Genomic DNA, 11,309 nt, shown 5'->3' with positions numbered 1-11,309 from the left:
AGCTTTGGCTGCATCTCGTGTTATTGAACTGCTGCTATGAATGCTTTTTTAAAAAGGGGACCTGAGGCTGTCAGTCAAAGAAGGATGCAAATGGAAAAGTTGGAGAGGATTATGTCTTGTGATGTTTTTCTACATAAACTGCAAAATAACCAAGTGAGGCTATAGGGCTTGGCTACTACGAATAGGGACAGGAGACAAGAAGCTGACCTGAGTACTTTTGCTTTATTCAATCTAATAAACATTTTATTTATATAAAAGACTAACAATGCACAGTATGAAAATAAGTGCTTGAGACATTTGATATAAAAAGAGTATATAGCATTCACATTCCTATTTTAATACATGAGTATGGCTGAAGTGTTCCATAAAAGAATAAAACTTTCCCTTTGTGTAGAGTAGTAAAAAAAAAAAAAAAAAAGTCAGTATTTTTAGGAACTACAGATTATTCCTTGGTCGTCGTCTTGAATAAGAAAAACAACAGCACATAAACAAATCAAGCCACAGTATCATCTGATTCTACATTCCAGTTTATGCTGACCCAGAAGTGATAAAGCTCTTTGGAATCATTAGTAGGCCAGTATTCTAGGAAGTCGCCACTAGAGGTCAATGAGCAACAGCTATTGAATGGTGTCAACAAGCCTTCAAAGTGCTCAGAATTTCTGGGCACTTCCCATGTATTGTAGCCAACCTGTCCTTAGGTTTCAGCCCCTCATACTCCCTCCACCCCCACGGGATAGGGTGCCTAAAAGTTCCACCTACTCCCAAACTTCAGTATGCCTGCTAAAACCCCAATGAGATGAGCTCTTTCAAAATCCACATAGAGCTGATTGACTCACTGGGAAGTCTCTAATATTCCTATATTTGGCAGAAAATAAGTAGCTTCTTAAAAACACACACACACACACACACACAAAAATGATTATTTGCAGCATTGACACTTGTTTGTGGAAGAACAAGTTTCCTATGGAGTATTAAAGCTCATTCTTTGTTCTCGGCCACGCGGATTTCCTAACTTCAAACAGGACTCCTGTGTTCCACCCTCAAATCCTCACTAGGAGATTCTGCAAGGTTGGGAAGGCTGGTGTGATGGAGAGACCGGTGATCATGAAGAAAGCTTCTTGGAGAAAAGGACTCCCCTCCATAATACAGAGGGGAAGGAAGCTCTTAATAGAGAGACAAAAGAGACCTGGGCTAGCTGGGACCGCTCAGAGGAGGTCCCCTTTAGTCCAAAAAGGCCAACTTCAAACCTTAACACCAAATGGGGAGAGGAAGGGAATCGGTCATATGATGCAGCCAGGGAATTATGCTTGCATGCATATCCCTTATAGGGGGACTTGGTCCGGGGAGGGGTAGGGGTGGGTGGGCAGAAAGCGCCAATGTTTACATCAAGAAGTGAAGCAGCTTTATAAGTGCGTCCACACCTTCATTTTATAAGTGATGTGGGTCAGAGAGAACTGCAAACCATCTGCTAACTAGTCTCACTGGAGGATCTAGATGGTGTATGTGTATGTGTAAAATCTCCAAATATGTAAAAACTGGCTCTATTTTGTGAAATACAGCGCTGGCCAAGCACAACACATGTTCGGAGTGCCCGAGGAAGTGGTCCCGACTGGGGCAGTGTTGTGTAGCTCAAATCCTTTGCACCAGACCAAGGTACACTTGAGCACTCTGGAGCCTGGGAGACTCAAGCTACTGGTGTGGCTTAGAAAGCTGGAGACTCACACCAAGCGTGCTGAAAAGTTAAACACAAGGAACTCTGGGGAGATTTGATCCTTTTTAGGAAAGGGAGAAGTGCTGGGAGCAAACAAGAGTAACATAGGTATGGGAGGAGGAGAAAATTATATATATATATATATATATATATATATATATATATATATATATATATTTTATTAGTAGAAGGTATAGCAATTTCATGGACAAGGAAATTTGTCCTGATTTTTCTGCAGCCAGTGAAGGCAAAAACAATGCTCAAGAATATTTTAACCATTAGAGATGGGGCCACATTTCTGCGCTAGTTGAGGAAGGCAATGCGAGGCTGGCCAGATGTTGGGCCGGAAGCTCAAGTGAACAATCCAGGACAAACAGTGGCACAAGGAGCCTCGGGATCTGGTCCCCATACAGTGGGACTCTTTAAGTAGCTCCGTGGACAAAGGAGGGCCCGCACACACGGAATGATTTTGCAGAAGCAAGTGCGATGTGGCCATAGCAGACTGTGGGACACGGAGCCTCTCTCCTAATGCCAGCCCCTCCCTCCCCCCATGTAGTCAGAGAACCACCCATCCCACGTGTGATTGTCAAGTGCTAATGTTGTCATGGATCCCTTCTTCTGTGCTCAGCTCTGGAGCTCTCCAATCAAACCCATTTCCGGGGAAAACCTTATCTTTTTCTTTATCTCTTTCCAGAGTATGGCTGTATATATATATATATATAGATATAGACATATATATATATATATATATATATATATATATATATATATATATATATAAAACATAGCTATTCCATATTTATTTACAGGCATTAATAAAGTGCAAATGTTATTAGCAATTATAAAAGTCAATCTCATTTCCTGAGGAACTGCTAACACAGCTTATCCTATGACAACGTCAGAGGCATAGAATGCTTTATGTCACCCACCCCGGCCAGCTGTTTTCTGCTTAGTCCCGTCGCTTACAGGGAGGGGAGTGAGCCTTGGTTTTCCAGAAAGCATCCGTCGGCTTAGGGGCAGCTTCCGCTGCCTCTGTTCTTTGGACTTGGCCCAGCCTGCCCTGGGAAGAGCTATTTGGTGGTGCCCAACGAGCCATCTTCGGGAATCTTCTCCTCGGAGCCGCTCCTCCCCGAGAGCCTGTCCAGGTGCTCCAGCTCGCTGAAGCGCTCGGCCACACACTGGGCCGTGAGCCGGGCTTCTGGGTCATGGTCCCAGCACTCGGTCAGAGTCTCACACACCATCTGGATGCCCTGCAGAGGAAGAGAAGTCCACAGGCAACATGAGCAGGTGTGTTGCTGGGCTCCACGGAGGGCCAGATGGTCCCTTGTTCCCGCAGCGCAGGCCAGGTGGGAAAGAGCCCATGCATCGAACCGTTTCCACCAAGCGCTCGCGGTTCGAGGCCAGCCAGTGGCATGCAGAGTGAGGGGGCTGTGCATAGCCCTGGACACCTGTTGGACCTGACCGCTCTGCTGCCTTCTGATCACAATAAGTCGTGAAACGGAGAGACAGCACAAGGACCCTCAGTAGGCTTCTGGGGTCCTGAAAATTCCCAGGAAGTGCCCCCGTAGCATATTGCGGGACCTGATACCAGTCAGAGCTTCCCCACTCCTCCCCAGCGTTAGGCTGGGCCCTGCGAAACAGTTGTCTTTGTGGGTCAGACCTGCCTGATTCCAGGCCTTTTCAGACGGTTCAACCTGACCCCAATCATGGCCCCCATTCAAAAAGACCCATCCAGAAAATGCTGCCCAGTACCCTAGGGAGGGTCTTCTTCCAGGGCTTGAATGTTTACTTTGCATTGCAAATATTTTTGCTATTATTTCAAGTCCTTGTGGGAAATAAAGCAGGCCTGGGGTTACACAGATAGCCTACAGGCAGAAGGGGTGTGCTCCTGACGACATTTAGGCTCAACACTCTTATCTGCGGGACCACTCACCAGGTGGGCCTGGTGAACAGATGACTCCCAGCACTGCCCTGAGAAGCAGCACACTCTCCCCACTTGTAACTTTCCGAACACCCCACAGAGCCCCTCCCTGCCGGGGATCACGTTCGTGATGTTGAATTAATTGTATAATGCACCTAATTGACGGTATTGATTGATGGCCCCTGTTAAGAGTGGAGTGTTATTGTTGGTACACAAGTAACATTTATTTTATTCTGACACTGTAATTACAGGCAGTAAATTAAATTAAATATTAAGCATTAACTTGAAATCAATAGGGCAACAAATCTCATTAAGGGGATAAATGTATTATGCAAATTCTTTCCAGAATTTTATAATCATGAATCATGGCTTCATTACAAGAACTGCACAGTTGAGGAGGCGCCTTTGCAAAGGAATAACAGGAGTGCCTTGTGATTTCAGAGTTAACGCCCCACAGTCTCCTGTCATCTGAGTCTCAGAGGCCTGCTATAGATGACCTTACCTACCATTTCTTGAAAAGAAAAAATAAAGAAGCCATTAGGATGTTCCCAACAAACTGACTTCCTGTTTGTTCATTTGCCCATCCCTCCTCTTTACTATCTTTCATTCTTAGCTCTGTGCACAGCCTGCATAGGCCTGCACAAGGACTTGGGTGCTTGCCTCTCAGCCCCGCGGGCTTACACACTATGCTGATTTCTCTCTGCTCAGTATTTACTTCTACAGCTGAAAGTTTCCAGAAAACATGTGGAATCCAGAAGGGAACAAAACATAAACTCCCTAGGTAAAGGTCTAGAGGTGAGGGGCAGAGACCGCAAACAAAATATTTTAACTGGAACCAAGGGGCCTGGGCAATGGGACAGATGCCCTTCAAAGGATAACCGTGAGCCCTCTGAATGCTGTATCTACCTGCCAGTTGGGACTTCCAATAACAGGGTCACCCCACTTGACTGAAATTTTCTTTCTAAATAAAATCTTATGGGATCACAGCACACAAGGGAACCTGCCCTCCGGTGGAAGCCCAATAGCTCAGAATCCTCTCCTACCTGAGGGACCACTCAGATTCTCTCCTCACAACAGCCACCCCTTACCTGGTGGCTGAGCCAGGAGCTGGGAATTTCCGGTCGTCCCCGATCTCTCAGCACATTGTCCTTCATGCTTTCGACACAGGGATGCTCCCGCACCTTGGAACCAAATGGAGGCTCATACTCTTTCACTTCTGTTAAGAAAGCAGATGAACACAGAGGCATTGAGAAGAGTATCTGCAGCCGGGGGCCAGGAGCATGCTGGGAAGGCTGGCTGGACTGCAGAGGCACTGAGTGTCCAGATATATCCGTGACGACTCTGAGTACAATTTTTAATCTTGGATTAAAACTAGAAGGAAGGAGTGGTTGTAGAAGGAGCTTGAGGAGTATTCCACAAATGACGACTGAGTGCTAGGTACTGATTGGGCTAGCAGGTAGGGACAGAGTGGAGTGCAAGACCAGTAGGGTCAGCAAGCTTTCACTGGGACACAAGCCATCTCAACGGGGTGATGTTGCCCCAACGGAGCAAAACTGGTTCTTTCTTGGGAGGTGAAAACAGTCTTACACACTAGAGTGGTTTGTAGCCCGACAATGGTCCAGAGTACAAAAAGAGATTTCATAGATGGTGTTGAGTTCATGGCAATGTTCAGCCTAGGAAGGGATGAAATTCTGATACGTGCTACAGTACAGATGAACCTTGGAAACGTTATGCTCAATGAAAGAAGCCAGACAAAAAAAGATAAATATTGTATGATTCTCCTTACATGAGATACTTCGAATAAACTAATTCTTAGAGATAGAATGTAGAACAGTGGTTGCCGGGGTGAAAAGATGGAGGATTAGTATTTAGCAGATTACAAAGATTCAGTTGGGGAAGATTAAAAAAAGTCTGGAAATGGATAATGGTGATGGTTGCACAACATTGTGAATGTACTTAATGCTAGTGATTTAATTACACACTTAAAAATGGTTAAAATGGAAGTCGTAGCGGCCCCGTGGCGGGTGAAAAGGCGACGGGATCCCGGCCTCGGGTGCAGGTATCCCCCCAGTCCAGTAAAGCCCAAAGGCCTTCACCATGGACTTCCAACATCGCCCGGGGGGCAAGACCGGGAGTGGGGGCGTGGCCTCCTCTTCCGAGAGCAACAAGGACCGGCGGGAGCGCCTCCGGCAGCTGGCCCTGGAGACCATCGACATCAACAAGGACCCTTATTTCATGAAGAACCACCTGGGCTCATATGAATGCAAGCTGTGCCTGACACTCCACAACAATGAGGGGAGCTACCTCGCGCACACCCAGGGGAAAAAGCACCAGACCAACCTGGCCCGGCGAGCAGCCAAAGAGGCTAAGGAGGCCCCCGCCCAGCCAGCACCAGAGAAGGTCAAGGTAGAAGTGAAGAAGTTTGTGAAGATCGGCCGCCCAGGCTATAAAGTGACCAAGCAGAGGGACACAGAGATGGGCCAGCAGAGCCTCCTCTTCCAGATCGACTATCCTGAGATCGCTGACGGTATCATGCCACGCCACCGCTTCATGTCTGCCTACGAGCAGAGGATCGAGCCCCCAGACAGGCGCTGGCAGTACCTGCTGATGGCTGCCGAGCCCTACGAGACCATTGCCTTCAAGGTGCCAAGCAGAGAGATTGACAAGGCCGAGGGCAAGTTTTGGACTCACTGGAACCGGGAAACCAAGCAGTTCTTCCTCCAGTTCCACTTTAAGATGGAAAAGCCTCCAGCCCCACCAAGCCTCCCGGCTGGGCCTCCTGGGGTGAAGCGGCCACCACCCCCACTGATGAATGGCTTGCCCCCTCGGCCACCACTGCCTGAGTCTTTGCCTCCACCCCCACCAGGAGGCCTGCCTCTGCCCCCCATGCCACCCAGTGGGCCTACACCTGCAGGGCCCCCGGGCCCTCCCCAGCTGCCCCCCCCAGCTCCTGGAGTCCACCCTCCAGCACCAGTGGTCCACCCACCAACATCTGGGGTTCACCCTCCAGCTCCTGGGGTCCATCCCCCAGCACCGGTGGTCTACCCACCAACATCTGGGGTTCATCCCCCTGCTCCCGGGGTTCACCCAGCCCCAGGAGTCCATCCTCCAGCCCCAGGTGTCCACCCTCCCCCATCGGCTGGAGTTCACCCCCAGACCCCAGGGGTACACCCACAAGCTTCTTCAGTCCACCCCCAGGCCCCTGGGGTACACCCCCCAGCCCCGGGGATGCACCCCCAGCCACCTGGGGTACACCCCCCTCCTCCAGGGGTTCATCCTCAAGCTCCTGGGATTCACCCCCAGCCTCCTGGAGTTCATCCCTCCAATCCCGGGGTCCACCCCCCAGCTCCCATGCCCCCAATGATGAGACCCCCCACTGCCCTCCGAAGGCCCTGGAAACATTCCACCCCCTCCCCCAGCCAACTGAAAAGCCACCCCCTCATTGCAGGTCTACTTTCCTGTTTCCCTCTCTCCCCTCCCCAATCGAGTTTGGTGTTTGTACAGGCTGTGCCGTGTCCCTAGATCTCATTAAACAGCCTTCTCAGAAAAAAAAAAATAAAATAAAAAAAAAAAAATAAAAAAAAAAATAAAAATAAAAATGGTTAAAATGGAATATTATGAATAGTTTCAGCACACTAATTCCAGTGGGTGAGCTAACAATACATGTCAGAGAGGCACGGGAAAATTTAAAAGATAGAAACAACTCCAGAACTAAAACATGTCAGAGCTAAAAGGGGACAGGAGGCTGGATGCAACATTCTTCTCCCAAGGAAAGAGGATCTTTGACCTATTAGCTTCAAAACAATCCTGTTTAATGAGTAAAACTTTCTCTCGTCGGCCCTCCCAGGCCAAGAAGTGAAGAAGCTTTCAAGGCAAAATGACATTTTGTGAAAATAGATGGCTTGCTCTTGTTTGTTTATTTGGTATTTTCCCCTCTTTTCCAGAACCCTGCTTGCATACTTAGCTTCTTCAGCCTCACCCAATCAGGAGAGCTAGCAAGATGTTGTCTTTCTACATCGTCTGAAATAGAGAAATGTGGGAGGAAGGCCTCCCTTCACACAAAGATAAGTACACACACCCTGCTGTGTGTACGCTTTTGCCTTTGTGGGTCCACAGTGTTTAACCCATACTGCTCTTGGGGTGAGACCTGAGTTTTGATTTGCCTGCTGTTCATTTATTTCTTCCATTCTCTTTCTACCAAACTATAAAATTCCCAGGAAGAGGCTGAGTTTTGTGTTTTGCAACTCCCCAACCAGTGCGAAACTGCTGGGGCCAAATTACATATCTTTTATCCTTGTTTATTGTTCTCATTGCTTCTTTATTTTAGAAAATGCAGATAATTAAAAGTACAAAATCACTAGATAGATATAGACAAAAGCAAACATCTCTCAATTCCTTGCCCCTCGTTTAACCAAAGTGGCTTAGGCTAAAGGGTGGGATTAAAAGTTATTTAAATTTTCCCCTTGTTTGACCTTTACCCATATATTTCTTTATTTAAAAAACAAACAAACAAACAAAAGCAAAATTGCCCCCGGTTCATTGGGGAGTGAGACTTCCGGGAAACACTATAGAAATGAATTATAAGGAAAATGAATTCCACTTGGGTGTCATGGCAACACCAGATTGCTACTAAAGCTACTAACCACCTGCTCTCGTTTCCATCCTCCTCCACGTCGCAAATCTGAAACAACCAATCAGAGGACCACAGATCACAGGTCCATGGCATCGCTCTACATGTTTTGCAAGGAATATGCGCTGCATCTCCACAGAGGAAATGAATACAAGTTATTACAGATACTCTAAGGGTTTCAAATGGGTCAGACATAGAATGCTAAAGGAGAGTCTTCAGAGATGTGACCCAGCACCTCATTTCCACAGGTGAGAAAACGAAGGTCAAAGGATGCACTGGATCCCGGGAAGAGCTCTCGGAACTGCCGACGGCATTACTGTCACTCTGATGGGGACGGCTTTGCCTTTTTAGGAAGCTTTCTCCTCCTATCAAACATTTCAGAGACTTCTTTCTCCGCCACCCAGAACAAGCACAGCTGGGAATATGCCTGTCACCAACGTGACAAATGTGTCCTGGCTGCCTGGACTAGGCCCTTCCCACCAGAGGACCAGAAAAGGGGAACCTTCTGGGACAAGTTGGATGTTATGGTTTGCCATTCCTAATCAAGCACTGCAGAGACACTACTGATGGCCAAGCGGACCCCTCTCCTTACTGCTCTTCTGTACCAACATTGTGCCATTCTGGGGTTAGGAGTGCTGGAGGACCAGAAAGGGGGTAGGAAGGAGATGGGGAAAAGGAGACTGCTGCATTTTACGCTGCAGGTACCAGGTCAGGGCATGGCTGGCAAGAGAGTTAAGGCAGTATTTTCTAGAGTTCCTCTATGTGCCTTTGATCAAACAATGCCCAGGCCTCCCTTCTGTGGTGAACTGCAGGGGCAGCAAGTTAAGGGGTGAGTGGGATTAGTTCAAAGAGTGCCGTCCCTGGCTAACCTAGAATGAGAACTACCCTTTAAAAACATCTGGAAATGCCTCTAAGAAAAGAAGCAAAGAGTCCAGAGAGTAAGACTGAGTTTAGCCCTTAAAAAAAAAATAGTGCTAACACTATGCGTCACAGGTTGGGGTATTGTCAGTGTTGTTTGCCCTGGCTCCATTGTGAACAGATAGGAGGATTTGGATAACAGACATGTGCACTTCATGCCTTAGTTCCCATAAAATGAGGGAAGTCAGTGCCCTCCACCATTACTCTGTACTGCAGCCCTTCCTATCCATGGAATCATGCAGAGTGCCACCCTGCAATGTGTGTGTGTGTGTGTGTGTGTGTGTGTGTGTGTGTGTGTGTGGTGTGTGATTTGTTTTTATTAAGTCAAGCCCTTTCACCTTTTTCACTTAAAGGAAGCAATTTCTGGCTTCTCTTTGGCACATCCAAATTGCCAGCAACACTACTCTTGTGCTTCGGGGCCATTGCTAAGTGAAACAAGGTTGGCCTGGACACAAGCAGTAAGATGCCAAGGCAGTGGATCTGATGATCCAGCGGCTATGATGGGCCTGGCAGTGGGGAGGAACATAAACAGCGTGGATGCACTAGACAAAGCGATGATCCCCCTCCCTAGCAGGCCTCAGCACGATTTCACTACGCTACTCGGTACACTGTGCAATTTAAAACTTATGAATTGTTTCTGGAATTGTCCATCCAATAGCTTTGAATGACTGCAAGTAGCTGAAACTGCAGAAACCACTGTAAACTGCTATAGGACCGACCACTGGCCACACCCCCCTCTACACTTACCCTTTCCATGCACACTGGGTGAGCTGGCAATTCATCCTCCCACCTGGCCCAGGAGCAGCCCTTGACCAAAGACGGATGGGCGCTGTGAGATAAACACCCAGCTTCCTCCTGAACCAGGTGGGGTGAGGCTGAGGTACACGTCTGACCTGGCACCCCAGGACCCCAGGGAAGTTAAGCTCCAGTTGTCCACAGTGCAGACCCGCTTGCCGACACACCACTCACTGGCTTCCTTCCCTTTCATGACTCACTTCCCCGCTCCCTCGTTGGCATTTCCTGAGATCTATTCCCAAAGAGCTACACACACTCCAATTCTTGTTCCAGGCTCTGCGGCACCCAACTCAAGGCAGATGCCCATACAGTACAACTACGGGCTCAAACCAAGCCCCCGTCTCACCCAAGGCTGCTTCCCACCCCAGGCGTATGGGGCTCTACACCTCAGGATCTAGAGGGTCTCACACACCTTTCCTAAGAAACATCATTTCACTGCTTGAGAAGGTGTTCTTCTTTCCGACTTCTTTCCCTTCCCCTGCCTTTCCTTGCAGTCTTGACCCTGACAGTCTTTGGTCTGTCCCTCTTTACCCTCCCCGCCAGGCCCTCGCAGCTTCCTTTACTTTCTCTGCTGTTTGGTGTCCATGCGAGTGTTGCTGGGGTGTGTGGGAGGCACCGGAGAGAAACCACACTTGCCTCCCTCTTCCCAGTTGGGCAGGCCTCCAGGGCTGGTCTCTGCACAGCAAAGCCACTCCCCTGAAAGTCAACATCTGGCCCCCAGCTGCTGCACGGACTGCAGCTCCAGCTTCACGGTGCAGAGAAGTTGTTGACAGTTTTCCCCAAAGCAGGGCCCCCGCGTTTTTATGTCTGCCTTCTAAGTAAGCCTCCCCTGAAATCCAGCAAAACCAAGTGCTTCCATCTTAGTCTTTTTGGTCTTTCTCTCCCACCCCTCTTATTTTATTTTTTTCCTTTTCTTTCTTTTTGATGCATTTGCACTTTTTGTCAGTCTCACAAGACTGCAGCAAGCTGACAGTAGGCGCAGGAGCCATTCTGGGGGTTTTGTTTTTCCTCTTTGTTAAGTATCCGCTCGGCCAGCTGCTGTGTGTCAGCTTCTATTTGAAGGCCTACATGGCTAGAGACTTGGAAGTCGGTGGGCTTGTGGGCCTGTTTTGGCTGGGGATGCCATGAACATGGTGCCTGCTGTGCTCGCCAGCGGGTGCCCTGAGAGGCACCCCGCCTTCATCTGCCTCCCACACACCCCACAAACACTTGCATGAAGACTAAACAAACTGAAAGCCACGGACAGAGATTTCTTTGTAAAAGAGCCGGTCACTGGACTTGCTGTTGCTGAATGGAGATTTCAGCACTTTTCTCCTTCTTAAAAAGTAACACAC

General features: G+C 48.4%; 2 protein-coding genes across 2 annotated transcripts in view; one reads left to right on the top strand and one right to left on the bottom strand.

Moving 5' to 3' along the window:
* Positions 1 to 205: 205 nt before the first annotated feature.
* Positions 206 to 11,309, bottom strand: part of TGFBR2 (transforming growth factor beta receptor 2) — an 81,915-nt gene continuing 70,811 nt past the window's right edge. Inside the window, exons 6-7 of the mRNA XM_084902490.1 lie at positions 4,721 to 4,848; positions 206 to 2,961 (exon numbers count right to left, since the gene is read on the bottom strand). Of these exons, the coding sequence (XP_084758616.1) occupies positions 2,782 to 2,961; positions 4,721 to 4,848 (308 nt within the window). The 3' untranslated portion in view covers positions 206 to 2,781. The remainder of the gene's footprint in view (positions 2,962 to 4,720; positions 4,849 to 11,309) is intronic.
* LOC311631863 (splicing factor 3A subunit 2-like) lies at positions 5,607 to 7,189 on the top strand. The gene is given in 2 exon segments (XM_084902492.1): positions 5,607 to 7,001; positions 7,003 to 7,189. Coding segments are annotated over 2 exon segments (1,329 nt in total). The 5' UTR covers positions 5,607 to 5,729; the 3' UTR covers positions 7,060 to 7,189.

The sequence above is a fragment of the Pipistrellus hanaki genome (assembly GCF_964339955.1).
Source record: "Pipistrellus hanaki genome assembly, chromosome: 13".
In the NCBI taxonomy this organism is placed as follows: domain Eukaryota; kingdom Metazoa; phylum Chordata; class Mammalia; order Chiroptera; family Vespertilionidae; genus Pipistrellus; species Pipistrellus hanaki.
Note: the sequence above shows the minus strand (reverse complement) of the source record. Positions and strands in the feature narration are given on the sequence as shown.